We start from the raw sequence: 27,416 nt of genomic DNA, 5'->3' as shown, positions 1-27,416 counted from the left end.
TATGTATAAAGCAACACACCTCTAAAGAGGAAGATGGAAACTGTGATTCACCGGTATGAACTGATTTTTGTGCCGATTAAACGAACCTCGACACCCCCGGGAGAGACGCACACTTAGTACAGACCTGTCGGCTACGCTTGCGATGACGCTTCGATCCTAACGGGTTATTTTAGCTCCGCTATTTTTCCTGCTTGCTTTACATTTTCTCCCGATGTAGGCTAACATACATTTTGTTTCAAGGCTGCTGTATATGCGTCCTACCAGCTGACTGTGAATACTAATCGCATTATTTGTTCCTATTTTCGCTCCTGCACGCTGTTTCTTTCGCTGCCTTTTACTGCATTTAGATGTACTTTGCATCCCTTGTCTCCTCCAGTAACCCATGTCTGTGCGCGTCCTGGCTCCCTGCGCTCTCAATAGATGGTGCAAGTCAAAATGTCCAAATCGCCCATAGACCCTCTGTCTGCTGTGGAAACCGGCTCTCAGTCGCACTATTTTCAGGTAAATCCCCTCACCTTTACTCCTTTCTTCACACATCTAACTATCATTGTGATTATAGCGCGGTAGGAGACATATGTTCAGCCAATGTCTTGTTACTTATTGTTGAAATTGAGACGTCGCGTTTGGTAGCAAGCCTCTACTTTGATTGATTTATTTATTTGTTTGGTTGTTTGTTTCACCTTCGCCTGCACAGAAACCGCAGGTTGATGCTGGATTGCCAGTGGCTGCGACCATAAAGTGGCTGTGTTTATAATACGCACACACATGTGCATAGATGGTGACCTTGTGATGTATTGTGTATTGATGTTTTAATATTATTTCTAATGTATTTCCTACAACACTTGGTCCACACGAATATAGGGGAAATCAACACGCACCACTAACCTCATGGGACTTATAAGATGTGTTTTTTATTGGTGCAAAATGTGCAGACAAAGCTTAGCTCTGGCTGCACCTGTAGCCTGAAATTACAGGGCCTGTAGCAGCGCACACCGCAACATCTACGCTTTTTATTGTTGGACTGTGTCACATAAGGTCTCAGAAAACGGTCTCCTGCATAACACAGTCCAGTATGTGCAGCTTGAGACACTGGGTTTTCACCACACCCGGTAATAGCATACCAGCGCGATATTGATAGTTTCTATACTGTAATAGCAGATGGTGTACTGTACTATCATGTAAGGTTGGACAAACATTTTGTTGGGTCCAGTTTCACTACATCCGCAGGCACCCAGAAACTAAACAGTAGGCTCCACTAGAGGTGAAATTGTTAGTTGATACAATTGAAAATAATTATCTGACATATAATTACTGGCTTTAGCCTTACAGTACTCCTAAGTGAAGCAATGTGATTAAAACCTTCCACCAAATGACCAAAATTTAAACTAACCACGTCCCTTTGTGAGTGAAGGGCCACAAGATGGAGGATGGAGGATCTTTGGTCTGAATCTGTAAAAAAAAAAAAAAAACATTGCAAAAGTTAAAGTCTGTAGATGCTGCTGGGGCCTTTGGGTGTCTAGTTTACTGCTGTGATAAGCTAGTCTGTCCTTCTATCTGTTAGCTTGTGCCTCAGGAGTATTTGCTCTGCTCCCATTTTTCTTTCACCTGAATGGTCTCTTTCATCACAGCTGCCCAGGAAGCTGCCTAAGCGGAAGAGTCGCTTCAAACGCTCAGATGGCAGCACATCTTCTGACACAACGTCCAGCATCATCAAGCGGCAGGTAAAAGCTCTTAGGGCCATTGCTTGTCCTCTTCTTATGCATGCATTGTAGGCTACAGTATGTCCTGGTACATCACAGTCACAGACAGGGCGTCTTACTGATCTGTAGTGGGAGCCACACTCTGCTCCCAGGTCTACATGAAGCTGCAGCGGTTTGAAGTATCTTTTCCAACCGCAGAGGCGTCTGTGCATTGCTCTTTTCAGCCCCCATAGTTTTTTCCCAAGTTAATTTGATTGGTGGTGAATCCAGGTTGCTCTTGTGCACTCACAATAGTTCCAAAAATATTATTTGTAGCTCTGTATTTATTATCCCGGTATTCAATTCATGAATGTTTCTGCTCAACCATATTCAACCACAGCTGTCTCCTCAGTTGCAGTTGTTCTTTTGTCCAGCAGAGGGAACCAAGATGTTTGAAAGTCGAATTGTGTTACATCAAAATCCCAGCACAGCCCAATTTTTTAATTAATGTTTTCAGGTCAAGCATATGTGAAAGACTTAGTGTTATTTAAGATGATTTGTGTGACTGGAAAAAAAGCATAGATTCCCCTCATGCTGTTGTGAATCATAGCCTCTTGTTTGGTTCAGCTGGTTTTAACTACAACAACAACAATAATAATAAAGACCCTTTTAAATTTACCTCCATGTGGTGGAATTGATTTGGGTGTCACCTTTAAAGCTGAGATGTTTTCCCAGAAAGTCATGCACAGCAGAGATGTTGACCAGGTGGTGGTGGAAGAAGACTCATATCTTTTACTTACACTAAGTAAAAGTAGCATTACCACAGTATCCTCATAGTTTGTTACAAGTCAAATCCCTGAATCTGTAATTCTATTTAAGAAAACAAGCATAGTATCAAAATATACTTAAAGTAGATAAACTCACTTTGCAGAATAATCACTAGATTATAATTACTGATCACTTTAAAGTTGGGTGTTAATGGTGGTTAAATACTCATTTTAATTCCTTTACATACTAAGTCAATCAGTTTGTTTTAATACATTTTGAAATGTAATATTCTCTCCATAACTTGCTGGCAGTGCCTCTGATTTGTAAACAATGCAAGAGAAAATGTATTTTTATTTTCCACTGAATGATAGTGAAATACATTTAGATTTAGAAAAGAAAGTTTGTTAGAAAATAAAACATTTTCAAAGTTTATTGTATTCAACATTCACAAGAGGTGTATGTTAAATTAACTTAGTGAAAGAACATTTATTGCAGAAAACAGATTTTGTGTGTTATTCCCATTGATTAATGCAAGCACATTTTATATCAAACCTATTTCTCATTATTTATTAGCACAGACAATGTCGAGGTTCTAGGACTTTACTGTCATTATGCAATGACAACAGAACTGTGATCACGCCCATAAGGATAAAACAAAAAGTTCTCACAGGTAACGTATATACAGAATAAGGTAAAATATACAAATATAACAATAAGTCAATATAAAAATACCAGCAGTATAAAATGTATAAATATAGTTAACAATAAAATACAACAACTGAGGGTGAAAACAACAGCAGAAAAGGTACAGCATGACAAATATGGAACGTGGTTTGTGTCGTCGATTTAAAAATATTGCACGTAATCAATGGTGAAAGTGACAATCATAGATATACTTTAAGTGTAAGTAAACAGATAGATAGATCGATAGATAGATAGATATCAATACTCTTAGCTCATTAACCTCATAGTTGTGAATCACAACCTCCATGTTTTGGATGGAAGGTCAAAACATCACAGTTGTTATTTTACTATGTTAGAACAAATGATGTCAGCCAACATTTCATATCTTCAGCTACTCAGTTTATTTTCAGGTTGGACCCACAGGTGGTGAAAATTAATTAGGCTAGCTTAATTAATATTAATGCTATTTGTGTTAGTATCTACTGCTAAAAACTAGTAATTCTGGCACCTAGCCAAACAACAGGTGATCACAAGTTTAAACTGAGCCTTTGAGTTTTAGTAAGTTGCTAAAGTTACTGAGGTTTGAAAAGGGATGGGAAAGAATCACATTGTAGAAAGTGGATGTTGAACTAAAACTGTTGCAGTTAAAAATGAAGCCGAAAATAATGCCCCTTCAGTAAAATTAAATTCCACATTAAAATTCAGTGACATTACAAGGTTTTACTCATTTGTGAGTCACTTGTTTGACACCTGCAAACACGAAATTCAAACACCATGAAAAATAGCATGGTGTCATGCATAGCACCATTAGCGTGAAGGCATGTGGATCAGTGTAACTGCGAGGCGTTGCTGAGCCAACACCTTCTTCAGGACGGGACATTCGTTATCCCGACTGTGAGGTCAGGGGGTGGCTTAATGACAACCTCCAGATTCCCTGAGAATATTGCAGGGCTTAAAATATTCATGATGCTCGTTTTGCAGACCTTGAGCGATGTGATGTGTGGTTTCATTGTTCACAGGGGCACTGTTAGTTTCTGTTCAGTCATTACCTTCTCTCTGCATGCACAAGAGGCAGCCCGTTGCCCAGAGCTGATATGACACAGTGTTTTGTGCAGAAAGAGTACATTTCACAAACAGAACAGAGAGTTTCTGGTCTGTGATAAGGGTGGGGTGTCTGTGGAGGAGCAGTGGAGTATGACTCATTTCTGCAGCAGGATACAAAAGCAGTATGCTGCTATAAGTGGCTGCCATAAGTGTGGATGTATGTGTTAAATCTAGGACATGAGGCTCTGGAACCGGAGGAGAAATTCTCAAATATGTAGTGTGTGTGATTGTAGCAGCAGTGTCCTCTCTGTTTCTCCTCTGAATTGGACTTTAATTAAAGAATCTGTAAACTTAGAGATGTGGTTTTTTCAAGTGGTGCAGAAGCCGTGTTGGTTGGTCGGTCGTTTGTGTATGTTGGGATGGGGTGATGGGTGGGGTAAGAATAGAAAAGAAGGTGTTGCCAGTGTCTGCTCCAGTGCAGGTCGTCCCTGGTTAGGGGACGGGACACAGCACAGTCGTGTCTGCATTTTACAGCATGTAGTACATAGAGAGGGAGGGACGGGCGGCAGCAGCAGCATCACCATATTAACTGAGTGAGTACAAATGACTCCCAGCACAGTCTGCTTCTCCTTCTCCCTGTCTTCGCCTTCTGTCTCATTCTGTTCCATCTTATCGTTGCCACTCCTCACGGTTTTCCTTTGTCTTCCTCCTTCATCTCGCTTCTCATCTCCAATAAGGCTTTTGTTTCTCTCACGCCTTCACCTGATTTACTGTTTGATTGCCGTCATCCTCTGTGCACTCTTCACACTTCTATGCAGAGTCTTGTGATTGATTGATTTGACATACAATGTGCCTGCTCTCGACTCTGATAGTGATGTAACCACACAGTGTTTTATTGCACCGTGTATCAGAGAGCTCTGTGCATGTGTAACCTGCTGACGTTGAATTACGGCTTCCACAGTTAATTGAACACTGAAATTGGGTATTTGGCTAGCCTACTGGATTTCTAAAACACTGGAGCTTGCATTTTTTGTTTTTGTCTTTTGCTTTGAGGGAAAGGCGTTTCAGTCTCCTGAATAATGTTATTCCATTCTGATTTTTTTCATTAGCGTGCACTCACTGCATTTTATTTTACAAGATTTCAAAGGAACATCCTGTTTTGCATTTTTATTCCATTTATTACAAATCATGTATTCTCAGAATTACTGCCAATCAGTTTAACTTAAAGCTACTATAATCAATATTTTTATATAAGCCACAGAGAATAATCACTCTACAGTTCCCCTCAGCTTAGCAGGGCGGCGGAGCAACTTTCTCCTCCTTGTGCTAAACATAATTACTTAGTGTTGTTTTGAGCAGCAGCTGCTTTCAGTGAAACCCCTCTGATAAACTGACTGCACGTTATCTGTCCGGCACCAAATGGCAGACAGACACATTTAGTTAGCCAGTGGACATATTGAGCATTTAGCAGCTAAAGGGTCAATAGAGACCAAAACAGAGTTAAAAGGAGAATGAATGTTTAACTTCTTCACTTGGTGGTGGACACAAACAAAGACCCAAATGAATGTTAATGTGCTCCCTGACTGCTGGATGTTTAAATAAGCACCTGCTAACACATTCACCATACTCCTTTATAAGGCATTAATATATCAGTATTGTGTTAAGGGGGCGCACAATGTACCAGGCACAGCGTGCGCATGACGCTGGTGGATCTATTCCAACCGTCAGCCTATTTCACAGGTCTCCCCATCTCTCTCTCCAATTTCCTTTCTGCCTCTTAGTGACCTACGTTCCTGTATATACCTAATAAAGGTGAAATGCCCAAACAATGTAATTATTTTTTAAAAAGTATTGTTTAAACTTCAGTGGGCTGCCCCCAAGTGACCAAAATCAATTAATGCAGGCTTAATAACATCCAGTCTTATTTGCTACCTTGTATTAACCCCTCAGTCAATTTGAGAGCGGTGGTGCCATTAGATATGCACTTGTCAAGATTTGCTTGCAATTTGATCAATGACTAGTGCTTTAAAATTAATGTTTTGCATACTCCATAATGGCTAGCCAGGTAATTAACCTACAGTTTAAGAACAAAGATGAATACATCTTTACATCCATCCATTCATTATCTACACTGTTTATCCTGAAGAGGGTCACGGGGGGCTGGAGCCAATCCCAGCTGACACTGGGCGAGAGACGGAGTACACCCTGGACAGGTCACTAGTTTATCACAGGGCTGACACTACAGGCAATTTAGACTTATCCGCCAACCTAAACTACATGTCTTTGGACTGTGAGAGGAAGTCGGAGTACCCGGAGAGAATGCGGGCAAACACCGGGAGAACATGCAAACGCCGCACAGAAAAGCATTGGGTCAGCCGGAGATTGAATCAGGAACCTTCCTGCTGTGAGGCGACAGCACTAACCACTGCCTCACCGTGGTGCCCAACATCTCTGCATGCCTGTCTTAGTAGTATCATAATAAAAATTAATTGCTCTGGCCCTAGGCTGTAGGATGACTTGGCCCTCTTGAGGACTAGACTATAGCTGGATGATACACTTCCTTGTCGGTCCCTCCCTGTGGACTTGAGGCCATCAGTGTTTTAGTGTGTGGCAAGTAATCACACAATCCAAATAGGAAGGAACAGAGTTAAATTTAGCCCCCAGATAGGGACATCAGCTGTACAAAAACAAGACATCCTCAGACCAGACAATAAAGACAGACTCACTCATCATTACACTCTGCACTGCAGCTGAGCTTCACCAACAAAATGCTCTGTTTACTGGTGCTAACACTGTTTTCATGAAGTGTTTGACAGGTAACTAGGATAGAGTGGGTGCAGCGGAGATCTGTGGCCTCATGTTCAAACATTAACAGCGAACAGCAATCCCAGCACAGGCAGCTCTATGTGTTCTAACATCTTTAAACAGCTCTCTGACAGAACGCCTGCCCCCTGCACCCACCAACATATTTATTCCACTTTTATGCTCATGTATGTTTGAGTGTGCTCCCAGAGCAGTGAGAAGATTCTTGTTCGTGTCTTTATGAGGTTATAGCACCGTCCTCCTAATCAGCCAGCTATGCAGCTCTCTGCTATCTTTATGTCTATGACTCTTGTGGACATGATCCTTTTCTCGTCCTCTGCTGCTGCTGCTGTGTTTCCACAATGAGGATTGATATCCGGGTCTCAATCCGTTCCTTCATAGCATTTTATTATGCTCTAATCTCATCTTCCCCCGGACATAGCCTCGCGTTAGCTCACTGTATAAACAGATTTTACCCCTCTGGTCTCTCCTGCTGTCCATCAGTCACTCCCTGTCCTCATTCTCCTTTTTTCAGGATATCTTGTCAACGATATTCACCCACCCACCAGCCCCCTTCCTCACTCTGCCTTTTTCTTTCTATCTGTCCTCACCCTTGTTTCCTCTCTCACTGCTGCTCTAGCACTGGTGCAGTGTTGCCTTGCAGAGTTGCTAAAAATCAGATGTTGTTATCTGACAGTAGACACACACACACAAAGAAACAAGAAGAGGTGTTCGCTTGTCTCTTCTCTGGGGCTTGAAGTAGTACTGTAGATAAGAATGTATTTGGGATTTTATGTATACATTCTGAAATGGAGAGAAAGCAAAGGTGGTGGTTGGTTTTCATGCCTGGGCAACCTTTTTTTTGTATTTTGAGCCCGAGCTTCCTTTTGTTGTGCTGCTGCTTAATTGGTCCTCCGGAGGATTTGTTTGTATATGTTGACAAGATGGATGACCAGGATTAAGTCACTGCACTCTGGAGGAGAGGGGAACCAAAGTGAAAACTGTATTATATGCTGTTTTTAGTTTCTTACTATCTTGCTTTATTTGCAAAAATATGTTTGACCATCTTGCAGTTTCCTCTGAGAGTTTTATCTGAGCATCTTCTTGTCTGTCTCCTTCGTCATGTCTTTTATTCCTTTTTTTTTTCTGAGTGCAAGTTTTGGTTGTATCCTGTCATGTCTTGATCCCTGGCCCGACTTGGATTTGTCTCTGCTGCAGCAGATTCAGGACTGAATCTAAATAGATACCAAATATAGCAGCACACACACACACACACACACACACACACACACAATGTACCCAAACTTCATCTAGAGCTCATATTTGTTTTTAGTTAATGTCTGAATGTACATATACAGTATAATATGGCTGCAACTGCAACTGTTATTTTCATAATAACTGAACTTTTTATTTTCTTCATAAATAAACGGATTATTCATTTTGGCCATAAGATATCAGAAAACAGTCAAAAATGTCCATGATAATTTTCCAGTGTTCATAGTGTCACTTTCAAAAGCCTTGTTTTTTTCCAGTTCTAAACCCAAAAACATTCAGTTTCCTTTCATATAAGACAAAGACAATTGGCAAAAACTTTGAAAAGCTGGAAACAGTGAATCTTTGAGTCCAAGTGGACATTTGTGCCAAATTTGAAGAAATTCCCTCAATGGGTTCCTGAGATATTGGGACGGACGTACATACAGGCAACCTGAAAACATACAGTGATGCCTCTGGTCACAGCTGCTGTGGTGCAGAGGCATACTAATCATGGATGTCTTCTTTTTTACTCTATTTTTATTCTTATTTTTATCTTTTTTCCTAATGAACATTCCTCTGTCTGTTTGCATTGTTTGTACCGTTTATTTTGTTATACTACACAGCCTTACATTGGTATATTGTTTACTTGCCCTTTGCTACTGCCTTGGATATCTACATGCACATTGAGAGCTACTGTACCAGAGTCAAATTCCTCATGTCCAACACACCTGGCCAGTAAAGCTGATTCTGATTCTGATTACAGATTCTGAATAAAGGCCAGCAGCAGCACCTATCAAGTGAATTCACCTTTTTATTTCTGTAACATGTCTCTGTGTTTGTCTTACGTGTTACTTTCAGTATAATGTGTTAGCCATCCCTGGGAAGCGTTCTTAAACACTTACAATGAACAATGATAGCCAGCAAATATTTTACTAATGAGGAGATGTCCTAGGAGAATAACCTGTGGAAAAAAAGGATGTATATGTGCTGCACTGTGGGGGATGTTGGAATGGATTGGGGCCAAGCAGGAGAGAAGAGGAAGCAGTTGTCTCCTTTGTGCTATATTTGGTCTAGCAGAAGATGGCTGGTGTTAGAGAGCAGTGCGCTGTGCTGTAGATACACACACAGATTTGTTCATGCATACATTTGCATGAGCACCTGCATACAAAGAGCCTGAGCCGCAGAAAACATGAAAGCGGATATAAACAGAAGCAGCAGATATGTGTTTTAAATCACAGTAATATGCAGCTAGAATCTTAGAGTAAATGGATGGTTGTCATGATGAAATTATTAATTCCTGTATCACAAATAATAATCCAGCCTTGTCCACCTCCAACTCTCTCTGGACAGGGGTCAGCTGATTCATACACCAGTAGACCATCGGATTCAGACCTGTCAGCAGAGGAGGACCGCGAGGCGTATCGGCGTGAAGCCGAGCGCCAGGCCCAGCTACAGCTCGACAGAGCCAAGGTACATCTACATACTGTATGCGCTATATACTATATTTGAATGTGAAAGTCAGAGGAATCATCTGTCCACTGCCAAACACACCTTTCTCTCCTGCTACACGTTTGTACTGTTGTTATAGTCCAAACCTGTAGCATTTGCAGTAAAGACGAATGTGAGTTACTGTGGGGCTCTGGATGAGGACTGTCCTGTCCAAGGAGCTGCAGTCAATTTTGATGCCAAAGACTTCCTGCATATCAAAGAAGTGAGTCATTATTTGGTGTTAATGAGGATGAACACCCTCCTTACATGATAACCAGACAGACAGATGTGACATGGTGCTGTTGTTGCACTGAACTTAACAGAAGTACAATAATGACTGGTGGATTGGTCGGCTAGTAAAAGAGGGAGCGGACATCACCTTCATCCCCAGCCCTCTACGACTGGAGGCAATGAGACTCAAACAGGAGCAGAAACAGAGGTCAGTTCATACGTTTAACCACATGGGTATCAAGCTTCTCTGAGGATTTGTTTCCACAATGTAAGTTTAATAAATGTATGTTCTTTTGTTGCAGAAAATCAGGGGGTAACTCCTCCAGTTTAGGCGACATGGTGACTGGAAGCTGGAGGACCACACCACCATCTGCAGGTGAATGTAAGTACTGCACACTTGCCTCACCGCTTCAACACAAAACCAACTACTTCTGATTCCCTTCACTGACTATCATTTCCTTGTGTTTACAAGCCAAACTGAAGCAAAAGCAGGTAAGTTTTGGCACTTTATGATGACACAGCATTTACATTGTTTTTAATTTTGAACCTTAAAGGACATTATCTGGGTATCTTCAACTTTTGACAAGCATTTAAGACCAGTAAATTCACTTCCTTCAAAAGAAAAGAGCCTTAAAATTTGTGCATTGTTATTTATTGCTATTCATATTTCTGGCTACAGTGTCAAGGAATCTTATTTACTTATAATGGGCATATCAATTTTAGAAAAAGATAACTCATTATTTGTCAAGTGGTTAATCTGCCCACCAGTTTCCTACTATGTATCTGGGTACAGGTAAAGTTCAACTTATTGTCCATCCTGGTTTTCCATCATTTTTGACCATTATCAACATGAAAACATATTGAAAAGTTACCTTATTGTATTAGATGTGATAATAAAAATGTCTTTGTATTAATTTGGTGAACTTTGCAGAAACTCCACTTATGTTTTTAACATGACTAAACAAACAAGGTTACAAACAAACCCAATGCCCATCATTTCTAACACATGCTCTCTCTGCTCTTCATCCCTCTCCCATCATCCATCCCTATTTCTGGCAGGAACATGTTCCTCCCTACGATGTGGTGCCCTCTATGAGGCCGGTGGTCCTTGTGGGACCGTCGCTGAAGGGCTACGAGGTCGGCCTCTCCCCATTTCACCTTCAGCAGACAAAGAACAACTGCCTCCTGTCGCACTCTTTTCTCTGTTAAATATGATCCTGCACTATTTGCTGTTACAGGAAACTTGATTTAGAAATAGCCACAAAAAAAATTTGGAAAAAAAGCCAATCACAGTTTTGCAGAGCCAAAGATAATGTCATCAGACATATTATTTTGATAGTCTCACTCCAAAACCCATATATATATTAAATTCACTGCAGGAATCTTGTCATTTGAGAAAGTGACACATAAGAATATGTTGCATTTTGTCATTATTTTTATAGGTTAGTTCAAACTAACTCCACCTCAATCAGCTACAACAGTGAAATGCTGCTTGCATCAGCAATAGAAATCTAAAAAAGTCATATTCAGTAAAATACATCAGTCACAAGAGGAATTCTACTGCAGAACAAATACTTTTCCTTACACATTTTATACTATTACAGCTGTCTTTCACTTTAGTGACTGTTATATAGCCTTGGTTGATCTGTTTCTAAATAAAGAACAATAGTTAACTATTATATTACATAACAGCATTATAGTTTATTACTTTGTCTTATGTTAAGTTGCTTTAGTATCCTGACATTGAACTAAAGCATAATGCATCTGAATGTTGTTCTGAAGGTCTATTTAAGGTCTGTCTATTTAAACATTTTTATTTTCCCACCTAGGTGACAGATATGATGCAGAAAGCTCTTTTTGACTTCCTGAAACACAGATTTGAGGGAAGGTCGGTAACATGGAAAGATTCCAGAACAATCCCTATACTGTAGCTGTGTAAAGTCAGGTCCTTATTAAATGTGATCCAAACATTTCACTAAATGTTTTTCTCTGTGTATTTTGTGACTTTGTTTGCAGAATCTCAATCACCCGTGTAACAGCTGACCTGTCTTTAGCCAAGAGATCCGTCCTCAACAAAAGACCCATAATGGAGAGATCTAACACTCGCTCCAGCCTAGGTAACTGTACTAATGTCAGATGGCTTTGGCAGTGTCTATGCTCCCAGTCTTTCATCAGGATATGTATTTATTTAGGATAGGTATTTGATGTAAAATATTAAGCCTTATCTTGCTGGGATTAAATGCTTTTAAACCTACATTATGTTGTTACACTGTGAATAAAGTTATGGACATACCATTAGCAGCTCTAAATGACCAGGCTGTCAGTCATTTCTAGCTCTGACTAATTCTTCTGTTGGCTAAGTTCCTTCTCAGAATGTTTCTTTTAATCAGCAGACTATAATGCATGCTCAAATACCTGAACTGTGTTTCACAAATACACACTCTTATGGGCAAAAGCATATCATATTCCATTAAAGGTAGTCTTAATCTAAATAAAAGGACTGTTGACTAATTGCTCATCTTAATTTAAAAAGTGCTAATTGAATAGCAACATTATAAATTAGGCCTCCTAAAGGCAACTGTGAGAGTTATGGCTGAACAAGGCAACAAAATGGGTCAATATAAGTTTTTATAAGGCTGAATCATTATTTAGTTTAATTAAATCCTTGGCCTGCAAGTATAAACCAGTCAAAGAGTAAGGATTATCCTTTGCTATACCTCTAATCATCCAGGTGTTTTGCCCAGAAGAAAAGTGTATTTACTTCTGCTTTAAGTGGGAGCATTGCATTACCGTGCTGAATGAAGAAAAGTGTATTTACTTCTGCTTTAGGTGGCAGCATTGCATTACCATGCTGAAGATTTACTTAGATGATGCACATAAAGCAGAGGTATGTGCAGGCCACCCTGGGCAATAACAGTTTGAAGTCATAAGCGTTTTCACATTAACAGAGCATCTCTGTCTCGGTTTAGCCGAAAAAGGAGCATATGTGTTTGAAGATTTCTTAATACTGTGATACTGCCCGGGCTTAAATATTAACATGTAAACTCCACAGGTCTTTGTTTTTGACAAGCAATACACTTAACCTCTCTGTGCAGCTGAGGTTCAGAGTGAGATTGAGAGGATATTTGAGCTCGCCAAAACCCTGCAGCTCGTGGTTCTGGATGCGGACACCATCAACCATCCCGCGCAGCTGGCTAAAACCTCCCTCGCACCCATCATCATCTACGTCAAAGTTTCCTCACCAAAGGTACACTAGGTTATCTCGCTCATGAACACTGCGTTCAGGCTACATCATCTTCCTTAATCTAAAATGTCACAACTGCGGTTCCCTCAGGTGCTGCAGAGGCTGGTCAAATCCAGAGGGAAGTCTCAGAGCAAGCATCTGAACGTGCAGATGATGGCTGCAGACAAACTCTCTCAGTGTCCCCCTGTGAGTAGACAGAGCAGGCTGATTTCTTTCCATTTCTTTTCCATGTTTGTATGTTAGCATTTAGCTCAAGAACAGCTACACAGCTAGCCTTATTTCATTTTGTCTCGTTGTTCACATGCAGGATATGTTTGATGTCATTTTGGATGAAAACCAGCTGGAAGATGCTTGTGAGCACTTGGCTGAATACCTAGAGGTCTACTGGCGTGCCACTCACCTCCCAGGAAACACCCCTCTCAATCCCTTACTGGAGCAGCGTCTGATGAGCCCGCCTTCTGCCATCTCAAGCCTGCAGGTGAGTTTGTCTTCATCTGTTTACAAAGCAGAAGTGCATGTTTTAACACTTTTTAATGGCATTTAAGACGCTTAATTAGGAATCTTGTTTTGAACATGTGTGTTGTCACTGTCCTTAGCAGCTCTTCCCATCTCAGACTGTCACTCCTGTGTTTTGATTTAATTGTCTCCAGTTGTCTTGTCTGTCCTCTCACTCATCCATGCTTAACATTTTTGCAGTTTTCTGAAACACAGGAATTAATTGAATGATCGCATACAAAATGGGGTGAGTAGTAGGGTTTATATATTATACACCCACACACCCCAACAGTCCCTCTCACACACCTCCTCCTTCTCCTCCTGAACACCTTCGGACACTTGAACACGACACGGCTGTTGAGACAGTGAATGAACAGCACAGTATTCATTCAGATCTCACCACAGAAAAGATTTTTCATTATTGCATATTATCTCGTTTACCTTTAGTTGATGGTCTCATCGTGGCTCCACGAGCTTTTTGGGAGACAATTCACAAAGCAATTTTAGTTGAGAACCAATTTTAAAATGTTGTGTGAAGTGTCAAAATCTCAGCGTATGCTGTGCGAACGGTGCCACATTGGCACATGAAGCTATCTTGGTTGAAAATGTTAAGTCGTATCATTAATGCTTAATAAATGAAGTAAATGGAAACTTACACAACAATAGAATGAGACCATGGTGACTGTACAATAACCTACATGTCCACGAGTAACTTCCTGACCATCCATTCAGCTGTTTCACTTGCATTTCTTTTGTTCAATGTTTGTAGTATTAAGAAATTCAACAAACACGGCACACTGCATGCCAGTTATTAACATCATCAGATCCCTATACATTGTACAATTCTTATTTTTGTTACTGAGGTTCAGGTTATACTAGAGAACAGGTGACTTGTATGACATGTTGTACGACCTCAACAGAAATCTAAGCTGTTTAAAGCTGATCTGAGGACCACACTTGGAGGTGGAAGTGAGGCCAGCTGTCACACAGAGAGAGAATGGGAATAACGGCGGATGTTTTCAGTCTGTTTCTTCCAGACGTCATTAGTAGTGTTGCACTTGATTGTCAAAAGTGAAAGACATAGTTGTGTAACAAATAAAAAGTAAAAGAGTTAGAGACATGTTCAAACCCATAAAGGATGAACATTCAAATGAACATTTGAAGCTTTTTTAAACCACAGAATGAGGATTGTGGATTTCGTCTCTAATGTCATACATTGCAAACACAGTAAGAAAGGATCTCTGCAGCCAGTGTGGACAGGAAGGTTGCAGAAACCAATATTTTTTTCAATTCAGACATGTAAATATTGTTTTAAGCTAGATTTGAACCAGTGCGGCAGAAAAACTGTGCACTACTAGTAAAGTTTCCACAAAGTATGAAACTACTTTAAAATGTTGTCCTGGTTTCAGAGCATTCTTTTGACTGTTTCTTTTTTTCTCCTGCATGACTGCTCAAAACCTCCAGAACAAGAACCAGCCGCAGCCTTGTGAGGCAGTGGGCTTGGAGGGTGATGAGGAGGAGGAGGAGGAGGAGGCAGGCGAGGAGGCCTGCTCCCCCTTGGAGCAAGACAGTCTTATGCCATCTGACGAGGCCAGTGACTCCCTGTCTCGCTGTCAGAGGGGGAGCCCATGCCACAGGGGGGATGAAGTGTATGGAGAGGAGGAGGAAGAAGAGGAAGAGGATGGCTATGCCTCTCCCTGCCATGCTCGCACATACAGGGACATGTACCCCCCTCACCATGGACACACAGGCAGTGCCCACAGTGAAAATGGGCATGAGTCACAGGACAGGCTGCTCCGATGTGAGGCTCAGCAAGGTAACAACCAGAGGAACAACCACCAGTGCAGCCGCCTTTGGCCCCGAGACACCTACTAAGGAACGGCCCCCCCAGGCTTCCAGATCAGCACCAAGATCACCCTCAAGCTCTTCAATTGTCAAACATTCCTAAACACAAAATTCAGAGATGAAAAATCATTTCAAACTTTAATCACAGGCCCTGCTTATTAAGTGGATACCTGGGTGTTCAGTATTTACAGTCTCTCCTCCAAACTCCCACATTTACTTTATCCAAACCAGAGGGGTGCACTGACCTCTCCAGGGTCAAGTCATTCAGATAAAAGTCAACAGGGCTACTCACATCTGCAGTGGTAAGGTTTCAGGCTACCAGCTGTATGCAAGCTCAAACTTTAGTGGCTATGCCTAAGGTTTCTGTTGTAGGATGTCTCATATACTGGCCTTAAAATTCCTAAGACTGTGACTGTCTTTACTATTGCATGTATAATTATTTTAAGACATTTGCACATTAACATTGGAACAGGAGCTGAATGATCTTCACAGATAAACTAATGTAGGAATGTCTACAGTTGAATCCATTTATGAGGAATAGTAATGCATTTGATTACAATGTATATACTGAATTGGGCATCTGGTTTCGTTTCATTAATGCTTTATTTGATTTTGGTAATACGGACTTGTTTGTTGTTTCAGACAAATGTTGCCATCCATCAGCTCTTATTCTGAAGATGGTGAATGACATTTGTTGCTACACAGTCACAATGTAAGTAAGTGGTGTGAAGCTGCAGTACAGCGTCAGTGTCTCTAACGGTACGATATGTTCTGGGCATCACTTGTCTGCTGTTACACATTCACTCCCTGAGCAACTCTTAAAATCTTCACATGGGCACAGAGAATGTTAACACATCCACAAAAGGGAATGTTATGCTTTAAGTGAAATTTTTTTTTTTTGCCAAACTGCTTATTTACATCAAATCACTCACATTTAACAAGCACATGCTGCACAGGCTGCAGCTCATCTTCAAATCCAGGCTACAGAGAATGTAAGCTCGCATGCCTTTTGCACCTTCAGCACCACCTGGGGTCCCCAACCCAACCGATCGCCCTGCAATTCAATTGTAGCACGTTACTGATTGTAGCATCCAGTTTCTACACTAAATCTTATTCCCTTGTATGTCCTTGCCAAACACTGCGTTACGCTTCATGTACTGCAGTTTTACAGTTGGTTTTAAGGCAGATCCTCAGGTGTAAAGTCCTACACACTCATCGTGCTCAACACAACGTAACGAATGTGTCGTGTTCCTTAAGGACTCGTAGCACCCGTGACACCATGTCATTCTGTTCCTGCACCATTTATAGTCCATGAGCCGATGACGGGTTGGACGCGGTGTCGACGAGCATCGACCTGCGTCTGTTTACATACAGGGTCGATTATGTCACAGCCGGTTTACTGCTTCCACGTGTCACCGGTATCTCTATCTAGTGTTCTGTATATTTTAAAGAGATTAAAAAAAATCAGCATGATTGAAAAAAAAATCTATGCAAGTGTTGCATGAAACCTGATTGTTTCTTTTTACAGTTAAGTATTTTAGTAATGCGCCGATTCTGATTCTCCTCGTTGTCTTGCAGTAATAGTCTTGTCTGGGGCTACTCACTCCTCACACCACTGACAACATTATTACTAAAATCAGAAAGCATTCGTTAATTTTCTACAAATACTGGGGACATTTTTCCACACTGCTTGAAGCACTTTGAAAAGTCACTCACTAAAATTGTTCCAGATCAGGCCTACGTTATTATTTTTATTTTGTGATGGAATGAGTGAATATTTAAACCCTGCATGTCTTAGGTCACCAGAAAGCTGCTGTCATTATATTTTGGCTGAGTATGTTTTTCAAAGCGGACCAATTTAGCAACTGGTGAAGCAGTTGAGGTTTTTCAATTTATGAAGCACAATTTTTACAAGGGTTATAATTTAGTTTCACTCGTCTTATTCTTTATGCAATACAAAGCCTAACATCGAAAAACTTTAAACGCCTTAGACCATCTGGACTTCCTCTTTTGTGTGAGTAGAAAAAAAGATTGCACTACTTTTTTTTGGGGGTGGGGGGGGGTTGCTTTGTAATGCAATAACTGCACTAAATATAACCATGTATCCACCAGACTACAGGAGCGTGCTAGCGTGACCCAACACGCCTCTTCCCTCTATTTATCAAAAGAAATGTGTAAAAAGTGAGACATTTCCTGCCTGATGCTGTATAGAATGCTTTCTATTTGAAAATAGATAAGTGAAATATGACTTTAAATAAACATGACATTTTATGTACTTTTACATGCTGTGTTGATTTTGTGTGTGACCCTTTAACAGACATTCACCGTCTCCAGAGGCTCAGTCCTAATTGCATTAGTGATCCCTTGACTTCTGCTCTAGTGCCTTGTGCAGGGCCGAATTAACGGGAAAGTGCCCAGGGGGCCCAGTCTCCCAGTGGGCTGATTTTATCATGTGGGTATACATATGGTAATTGGATTAAATTCATTTCAAGTAATTAGAACACAGAAATTATATTTGTCTGATTAAGTCAAAAAAAAAAAAAGATGCTGAGTTTGCAAAGAATGGTTTGAACAGTTAATCTGAACTGTTACCAATTAATTTTGTCAGTTCATTTCTATCCATGTCTGGATGAATTGTAACATTGGTAATCCCTTCACCTTTCATGTAGCGCCACCATCAGGCGAACATTTCAGTGTCAGTACTTTAGTTTATGACTAAATGCCTGAAAACTTATGGCATTTCTATTAGTCTGCTGTACTTTGTGTTGTGTGCTAATCAGCAAATGTTAACTTAGCACGCTGACATGCAAATCCAAGATGATGAACATGGGAAACATTAAATCAGCAAAATATCTGTATGCTAATATTAGTGTTGTAATCAGGCGCAAATTAAACTCATAGAGCCGCAAGCTTGACTGTAGACTGATGTGAAGTAGTGCAACTTCCTGTTCGATAAGTAAGAATTGAAAGGACACAAACAGAGGAACCTCGCATTTGAAATCACCAACAGTGTTTGTCTTTAGCAGAACATTGGGTGTTTTAGTATGGCCTCATCACTCCCTGTAAAAACCTGACTGAGAAAACACCAAGATATGTGCTTACCAGCTGTTGCCTAGAATAATAAGCTAATCGGCAAGTTCTCCCAATGGTTTCTTTTCTATTCACTCTACATTACTTGTGCTGCTCTGTGTGTGTCTGCTTAAAGTTTCTGTTTTCTGCATCCAACATAGTACGCCACTCATTTCAACAAAAAAACCTACTAGCTACAGATAAGTCCTTCAAATACATCATTTAGAAAATAAGTCAGATGTCATTCAAATGTTCTGTATTCATCTCATAAAAATGCCTACAGTACTTTTAAAACAATGAGCTGTAATTTAGAAGCTATTGCATCAGAAGTGTAAATAAGAGCCATCACTTCTGGCATGGGTCTCTGAAACAGTCAGGAAACAAACTATAGTGACTGAAAACCAATTAAAACATACCACATAATACTCACCTACACCTGCATCCTGGTGGTTATTCATCACATTTAATAACTGAAGAATCGTATTTGTACAATGCAGCATCCTGCTCGCCGATTATGGCTCTTGTTTATAAAAGCAAATCAACTATGAGCTTCAGCGTGGATCACAACTGCCCACAATTGAGTCTTACAACCTGTGATGATTTCTGCACCAGTTAATGTGTCCGTTTCTACCTGCAGACTGGACTAACAGACAAAAACTGACTGCCAGAATGAGTTATAAGGTGAGAAACAACAGAAGAAGTGGGTGACATTAACACACCATAACTATACAATGTGTCCATTTAAACCATGATAAAACAGTCTGAGACAGAAAAAAATCAGGCAAAGATGGTCTCCTCGCGTCTCTTCTTGGTCAGGATGGTTCCAGGTTTGTGCTGAGCATCTGGGTGGTTGGCCAGCTCTGGGGGGCAGTTAGACACAGGGCTCTCGAGGATGGCCTGCTTCAGGTCATAAAACACTGCCGAGTCCTCTTTAGTTAGGAAAGTCATGGCCACACCACTCTTACCAGCACGACCTGTACGGCCGATACGATGGATGTAGTCTGCCGGAGGAGGAGGTAGAAGCACTTTGTCAGCATGAAGTTGCCCAAGTGAATATTTCTATTTAGTTATTTACACGCATTGAATTCATGTATTCTTAAGAATATGACCTGTTATTGCCAAATAAACAACCAGTTACAAGGATGATGATAAAAGAAAAACAATACAAAACCTTACCTTCAATGTTCTTAGCCATGTCGTAGTTAACGACCATTGAGACGTCGTGGATATCAATACCTCGACCAGCAACGTCTGTGGCCACCAGGATATCTTTGGCTCCCGCCTTGAGGTTGGAAAGTGCAAACTCTCTCTGCTCCTGGCCTTTGCCACCATGCAGCGTGCAAGCATTGTACTGTGGAAACAGCAGCACACAGGCACTGTTACATTTAGTTGTATATTTTCACTGACAGTCACATAAGACAGTGTAGTCCAATGGTTCCCACAGTGGGTGTCTTCAAAGCTTTCTTTTCTTTTTAATTAAAATTCAAAACAAGCCTGTCTACAGCTACACTAGCAGCTCTGTGGTAGGCACAGCACCACTTTGAGCTAAATGCTAACATATGGCAATGTCAATAAATGCTAATATAACTGGCTGGTTTCTGTCATTCTTTTACCATTATGAATGTAAACAGGCATTGGATCAGTAAAAACTGGCAGAGGAAAAGTCAGGGGGTCACCAAGCTTCCTCAGATTCATTCTCTTCTGATCATGAATGTCTGTGTAAAATTTTACATCAACCAACCTAAAAGCTGTTGAGATATTTCAGTAGAGTCAGTGTGGTTACAACATAGCTACATTCACATTAACTACATTTATATATTATGTTTTAAATGTATCAAACCAAAGATGACTGTCTAGTTTCCAGTGGCTTACCCCCATCTTCTCCAACGACTTGGCCAGCACATCGCAACCCTTCTTCTGGTTGACAAAGATGATGATGGGAGGCTCGAAGCCGTGCGACAGCACCTCCAGCAGCTTCTTCCTGCATCACACGCACAACACAAAGAGTATGATACCTGGACTGAAACAAACTGAATGTCTGCTGTTTGTAGTCAGTGTTTGAGTCCATTTCACCTTTTCTCTCCCTCTGACATAAGCAGGACCTTCTGTTCGACTCTCTCATGAGGTTTGCCCGCAGACCCGATGTATACAACAGCAGGACGTCTCAAGTAGCTCCTGGCCAGTCTCTCCACAGATGGAGGCATAGTGGCCGTGAACATGACCGTCTGCAAGGTGCAAATACACAGTTAGAAAAAAGCAGAGATGTGAGAACGCTCACAAAGATGTGCGCAAACATAAACATACCTGTCGGTATTTATGCTTTCCAGATTCAAAGTTCATTTTCATTTTCTCAGGGTCCTCTGCTTCGTCAGTGTCTGGTTTCTGATTTGTCACTGGGATGTACTCCAGAATCTTTTGGACGTCGGGCTCAAAGCCCATGTCAATCATACGATCAGCTTCATCGAGGACTAAGTAGGTGCAGCGGCCCAGGACCAAGTAGCGGTTCTCCAGCACGTCGATCAGACGGCCAGGAGTGGCGATCACAATCTGTCAGATGCGGAAAACAAACATACAATTGGTGAATGTGTGTGTAGTGTTATTACCTCATGAATGTAAAGACAGGATGGACTTCCTGCCAAGAGATGCTGCAGTGAATCTAATCTATGTGAATATGATTTCTAGGCAAGTTTACTGACATTTATCAGCAACAGACGACAAAGATTTATATCCGAGAAGTTGGACTGAAACTGTGTTATCATATCTGTAGATGCATAATAAGTAAGAAAAATGCCTTTTGAATCAAACATATTGTTAAAAAGACAGTGAGTCAAGTATTCCCAGAGAGTGACAGATCTCGGTATAAGCAAGGTGTTTGAATGTTACAATGTCAAAGTGAGACACAATTTACCTGTTATAAATGAATTTTAGTGGCACTTCATGCTCATGTTAACTTTACACCCTTGGGTAATTGATCTCGTTACTGTTGCAGTGGCTTTTCTACTCTTCCAGGAAACACAAATGTAAATGCTCTATGTTTCACCTCACAGCCCATCCTGAGACGGAAGCCCTGGTCCTCTCTTGAGATTCCTCCAATCACAGCCACTGTACGGATGCCGAGTGGTTTACCAAACTTTATGGTCTCCTCCTCGATCTGCTGTGCCAACTCACGAGTCGGGGCCAGGATCACAGCATAAGGACCCTGGTCTGAGTCTTCAATCCTGCAGGAGCAGGCCAAGAGAGCACAGAGGAATGCAATGAGAAGAAACAGTCAAAAACAGCCAGTAAAATGGAAAATATTCAAAATGCAGTGAGACTTTATTAATGGCTTTACTTCTGGGTTTTGGAGCCTAGGCTCTGTTACCTGTCAATTTTTGGCAGGGTGGTAATCCAGACCAGCAGTGGAATCAGGAATGCAGCAGTTTTACCGCTACCTGTCTCAGCCACGCCAATGATGTCACGGTTTTGTAAACCAATAGGAATGGCCTGCCTCTGAATAGGTGTGGGATCCTGGATTTTAAGAAGAATAAGCGATCATTAACTAGTATTTATATTCACTTAACTCAAATCCATTTGGTTTGTGCAAAAATTCTTCTGAAAATGCAGTGAGACTTTATTAATGGCTTTACTTCTGGGTTTTGGAGCCTAGGCTCTGTTACCTGTCAATTTTTGGCAGGGTGGTAATCCAGACCAGCAGTGGAATCAGGAATGCAGCAGTTTTACCGCTACCTGTCTCAGCCACGCCAATGATGTCACGGTTTTGTAAACCAATAGGAATGGCCTGCCTCTGAATAGGTGTGGGATCCTGGATTTTAAGAAGAATAAGCGATCATTAACTAGTATTTATATTCACTTAACTCAAATCCATCTTTTTCCACCTTTTATACAAAGCAGATGTCCTAGATAAACAAGAAACCTGGTTTCCATAACTGGGGTAAGGGATTAGAAAAACCTGCTGTGTACAGAGGAAATGGCTGATCTGACTGACAGTGACAGTCAGTGAAGTCTATAAAAGTTGCAGTCTCCTTCTCAGGATGAGACTGTTTGTTAAATTCAGACACTTTCATGCTGTCTGTCTGGACAGGCTCAGTGTTATCCATTCAAAGTCTTTAAATGCTTAGTTTTGTTTGATCAACAGTCCAAAGCCACAAAATATTTGGTGTAAACTTGCACCAGCTCTGTATTCCTCCAACATGTTGACTCAGTGATCTGACCTTGTAGCCACATTTGTCGATGACCTCCAGGATGTGTGCAGGCAGCAGGTACTCCTTCCAGTTCCTGATGGGGTTCGGGATCTTTCCTCCCTTGGTGGTGATACTATAGTCCTCTCTGAAGATTCTCCAGTCTCTGTCCGTCATCTCGTCCAGCTTCTTCTGAGACCAGTGCCTGTCGTCCCAGCGCTGCTTGGCCTCCTTCTTACGCATCTTTTTGAGTCTTGTCCTGAGATGAGCAGAGAATAAAGACAGGATATTGAAGCAGGGGGTCAGGTCAGCACAAGCTGTGTATCCATTGCACATCCAAATTTTTACATAGATTCCTTTCTTGAAATTTTATGTAATATATCTCCAGCTTTACTTAATGGATTAGGTTTAAAAACTTTAAGCTGTTTCTGAAAACCATCAATAAGCTACAAACAAACTTTGATGCTTTACTCACTCTTCCTGCTCCTTCTCTTCCAGCGTGCGCCTTTTCTCCATCAGGTCACCATAGAAACGTGACTGCTCTCTCTTCTGCTGCTTCAAGTCAATGCCAGCGATAAAACCTCTTCCATACAGCTGGACCTGATGCTTTTCTTTGTAACTGGGAGACAGGTCGTATTGTTTAGACCGGAACAGATTCTAGAAAACCAACCTGCTTCAATTCAAGACAAACATGTTCCAAATGATACTGTGCATTTACATCAACTCACATTGGGTTGTAATCGACTGATGTGTCTTCAGATGCATCCCACTCAAACACAAACTTTCTGTCATTCAGGTGACGAGTCCTTCGACGTTTCTTGAGCCCACCCAGGTAGCGCTCCTGTAAAGATTACATATTTACCATGCATGCTTTTTGTGAAGGTGAAGAAACAGCAGCTCGCTCCGAGCTCCCTCCAGATATCAAGACTTTGCTGAGTCCAGTTACCCTGAAAAGAAAACTCATTTTGGCCATATGTATTCACAGCCTCATTCTTTCAGCACTAGCTAAAACTTGTGATTAGATGAGGGTTGGAACACAGACTGACTTATAAATTGAAAGCATTGCTTTCAAGCTCAGCTCCATCTTGACCACAATAGTCCGGCACAACGGCCACATCACTACTGACGCTGCACCATTTGTCTGTAAATCTCATGCTCCATTTTACTGTCACTCATGAACAAGACCCTGAGATACTTAAACTCTTTCGCTTGGGGCAGAAACTCACTACCAGCCCAAAGGGAGCAATCCACTGTTCTCCAGCAGAGAATCATGGTTTCAGACTTTGAGCTGCTGACTCATCTGAGCCTTCAAATCAAGCTGCAAACTGCCCCGGTGCATGGCGAAGGTCATGCTCAACAAGCACTGGGGTGGTTTAGCAAAGTGCAATACATTATATTCATAAATGCCTGACATGAATTTTCTACAAGAAACATTTTAGATTTGTATTTTGAAGCTTACTTTCATAATAACTTTTTATTTCCAATACATGTATCTTTATCTCCTTGAACTGACCTTGATGGCCTGGAGTTCTTTGCCTTTATCCTTCTCTTCTCTGAGCTTTTGTCGCTCATCATCATCTTCATTACCGTTATTCTCTCGTTCCATTCGCTCTCTCCGCTCTCGTCTCTCCCTTTCCTGGGGGTCCTCTGTAACAGTCTCAGTTAATATCAACACAATTCTACAGTATACCACAGTGCAGACTGTCTACAATTAAACCAGAGGCCGATACATACCAAGCATTTTTCTCCCCATGTCCTGAAACATCCTTCTCTTCTTTCTCTCATCTTCCAACAACTTCTTCTTCTCCTCTACCTGTTGTTCCCTGCGTTTCAAAGCCTCGGCTTCCCGGTCTGCTCTGGACAGAAACTTGGGCTGAAAATAACAAAGTTTTTAAAAAGTCAGGGAAAAATAGTCTTGCATCCTAAAAGGAAAAAAAAAGTGCACAGGGGAATGTCTCACCTTTGCCTCTGCTTCCTCTTCTGCCTTCTTCTTGGCCAGAAGCTCTTCCAAAGACAGTGGCTGGACCTGAACAGAAGCAAAACCAGTCAGTGATTCAAAGCAATAATGCAACACTGTAAATGACTCAGCCAAATCAGAATCTTACCTTCTCTTTCTTCTTTTTTTCATCTTCCTCCTCTTCTGCTTTTATTTCTTTCTCTCTCCTTATCTTGGCATCTTTTGACTTTGGTGAAGGACTCCTTTAACAGAGTGACACAGTGTTTTATAAAGGTGTAATCAGCCTTGTCCAAACATAATCATGCATTCATTGCTTATTGCATTGACTTCAGTGTGTAATTTACTTAACCCACATCTTCAATGACTTAAAAGTAACACAAAAAAGTAACATATTTACACTGACACTTTCTTAGCCCCCCACCCCAAAAAACATGCACCATGTTGGTCTATCAACAAGCTAGCAGTTTTTTAAATCCACATTAAAAACGCACCTTTTTAAACAGGCTTTCGATCTTTAATCTGTTTTATCTGCCTCTAAATGGCATTGTCTACATGCTGTTTTATGTTCTATGATTATCTTGTTGACTGTTTAGTATTGTTTTAGTCGATAGATATGTCTATACTGTGCAGCACTTTAGGCCCTTCTGAGTTGTAAAGTGCTATATAAATGCTGTTTATTATTATTATGTTATAATTATATACTTTCAGCATTTTCTCCACTCATAAAAACGTGTCCTCTTTGGTCTTGCCCATAAAAGTGAATCAGCATTTTCTGTGTATGTCATGTAATCCTTGTCCATCTCACAAAGCTACTTTAGTATTAACAAACCTGGACTTCTTGCTGCGATCGCGTCGATGACCATCTCTGTCTTTACGACTCCTCTCTCTTTCTTTATCTCTGTCACGTTCCTTGTCTCTGTCCTTGTCTTTTAAGCGCCGGTCTCTGTAATTATAACATGAGTTAGAGCTAATGCCATTTTTTTCAAACAACAAACTTTATCTTGATCATGCAAAAATATATTCTAAGTCATCAAGAAATTCAATAGCCTTTGTGTTTCACTTACCTTTCTGCAGATTTGGAGCGATTTCGTTCACGGGACCGATGGCGTTTGCGTGAAGGTGAAACTTTACGATCCCGTTCTCGTGAACGGCTGCGTTTCCTCTCCCTGTCTTTGGTCCCTGAGGATTCCACATCCTTCTTGTCTGTGGAATCAGCTGCCATCTGAAAACAGAAAGCATGTGTGTCATGCAGCAGATGGTATGGTCCGCACAGAGCCAGTCTGGGATTATATGAAGAGACAGAGGTCATGCAGACTGCCAAACCCACCAAGGTTTGGTTACTCCTGGGAGACACAGGAGTCAAAGGGTGGCCACACCAAATATTTTGTGTCTGCTACGCTGTTTTTTAAGCGACTGCACAAATAAAACTCATCCATCGCATTATTTTTGAAAGCAATCACAGTTTACATGTGTTTAAGATATTTGCACCGTAACGTTACTGTATCAGTTTTTAACGTACTGAGGACAGTTCTTAGTTTATCCGCTTGAAACAGTGTAGTATTAACAGCCTTTCAGTGAAGGTTCAGACTTATTCACCATCAGTAACTTAAAAAAAAACATCCCACTTGTCATATGAGACGTAATTAACAAAACAAAATAAAGTGATTTACTATCTGCAGTGGATTGTGTGAACAAGCTAGCCCCTAACGTTAAGCTAGCAATTTAGCAAAAAGCTAATTACCGTCAAGAAACTGCCTAAACCTGCAACATTAAAAGGTCATTCAAGTCAGACATTTACACTGAGTAAACTGCGAGTATGATTTACAAATTTAAAGTTTACCTTATTCACTTGTCAACAAAATATTTGCGACGTATCTACGATTCAAGAAGACGCCATAATGCCATACACGAGTAGAAGCGAGCAAAGATTTGTGGGAGTTGTAGTACTGAGCGGTCTATACAAGGTGGAGCCAAACGCTATTCTACAGTATCCATCAAAGTGGAGGCCTGTATTTAGGGCCTATATTGTTTCTGACATGAACACCTAATGCCTGCTCAAAAACAACTTTCTGAATCCCTTCATACTTCACCTCAAACACAAGGTGGCAACCGTGGTACAAGTAAGCACAGTGTTTATATTATTTTATATTCAACATTTTACAAATAAGACAGAATAACCACCACTGTGCACTTATAAATGCTTAGGTTTTCTCACCAAGTCTGGATCAGATCAGGCCTAACTCTGAAACTCTATAGGCTGCTTTTATTTGTTATAACCCAGAGAAACCAGACTATGTAAAGCACGGTTTCAGATTTGTCAAGGCTTAATTCTATATGTCCAAACAAAAAGGGTGTTAGGCCTATCACAGCTTCTCCAGACCACATTGTACCAGATTTAGGTCAAAAACATTATCTTATAAGCTACTTAGACTTAAGTATATGCTTATTAAAAATGAGATAAATAAAGGTTTCACAAACTCGAAACCATTTTAAACTATTTCTTTGGGTTATTAAGACAAGCCTAGGTATCCTTTTTTAAATCTAGATCCTGTCTGAAACTGAAACATCTACATCTTTTAGCAAACATAATATTTATATTCTATATGTCCAAACAAAAAGGGTGTTAGGCCTATCACAGCTTCTCCAGACCACATTGTACCAGATTTAGGTCAAAAACA

General features: G+C 40.8%; 2 protein-coding genes across 3 annotated transcripts; one reads left to right on the top strand and one right to left on the bottom strand.

The window, feature by feature from the left end:
* The first annotated feature begins 149 nt into the window (after nt 1-149).
* On the top strand, nt 150-19,372 carry cacnb3a (calcium channel, voltage-dependent, beta 3a). 2 transcript variants are annotated; one of them, XM_020610648.1, is made up of 15 exons: nt 150-501; nt 1,629-1,721; nt 9,582-9,701; nt 9,820-9,942; nt 10,043-10,158; nt 10,253-10,332; nt 10,423-10,442; nt 11,010-11,087; nt 11,780-11,838; nt 11,967-12,067; nt 13,046-13,197; nt 13,285-13,380; nt 13,502-13,672; nt 13,891-13,936; nt 15,154-15,224. In XM_020610648.1, the coding sequence occupies exons 1-14, from the start codon at nt 421-423 to the stop codon at nt 13,918-13,920; spliced, it is 1,320 nt and encodes a 439-aa protein (XP_020466304.1). In that variant the 5' UTR covers nt 150-420; the 3' UTR covers nt 13,921-13,936; nt 15,154-15,224. The 2 variants fall into 2 exon arrangements, with proteins under 2 accessions (XP_020466304.1, XP_020466303.1); XM_020610647.1 differs by lacking the exon at nt 13,891-13,936 and having other exon boundaries at nt 15,154-19,372.
* ddx23 (DEAD (Asp-Glu-Ala-Asp) box polypeptide 23) lies at nt 19,045-26,686 on the bottom strand. The gene is made up of 17 exons (XM_020610649.1): nt 26,579-26,686; nt 25,803-25,960; nt 25,568-25,681; nt 24,887-24,980; nt 24,742-24,807; nt 24,516-24,654; nt 24,295-24,428; nt 23,510-23,622; nt 23,257-23,400; nt 22,815-23,040; nt 22,260-22,405; nt 21,644-21,821; nt 20,908-21,150; nt 20,677-20,828; nt 20,476-20,584; nt 19,780-19,954; nt 19,045-19,604 (listed from the first exon to the last, which is right to left on the bottom strand). Exons 2-17 carry the CDS (start codon nt 25,958-25,960, stop codon nt 19,381-19,383), a joined length of 2,415 nt encoding a protein of 804 aa, XP_020466305.1. The 5' UTR covers nt 26,579-26,686; the 3' UTR covers nt 19,045-19,380.
* Between the last annotated feature and the right edge of the window lie 730 nt (nt 26,687-27,416).

This window comes from Monopterus albus, unplaced genomic scaffold (genome assembly GCF_001952655.1).
Source record: "Monopterus albus unplaced genomic scaffold, M_albus_1.0 scaffold106.1, whole genome shotgun sequence".
NCBI classification, from domain to species: Eukaryota; Metazoa; Chordata; class Actinopteri; order Synbranchiformes; family Synbranchidae; genus Monopterus; species Monopterus albus.
The sequence above is the reverse complement of the archived record's forward strand: the minus strand, read 5'-3'. Positions and strand labels throughout refer to the sequence as shown.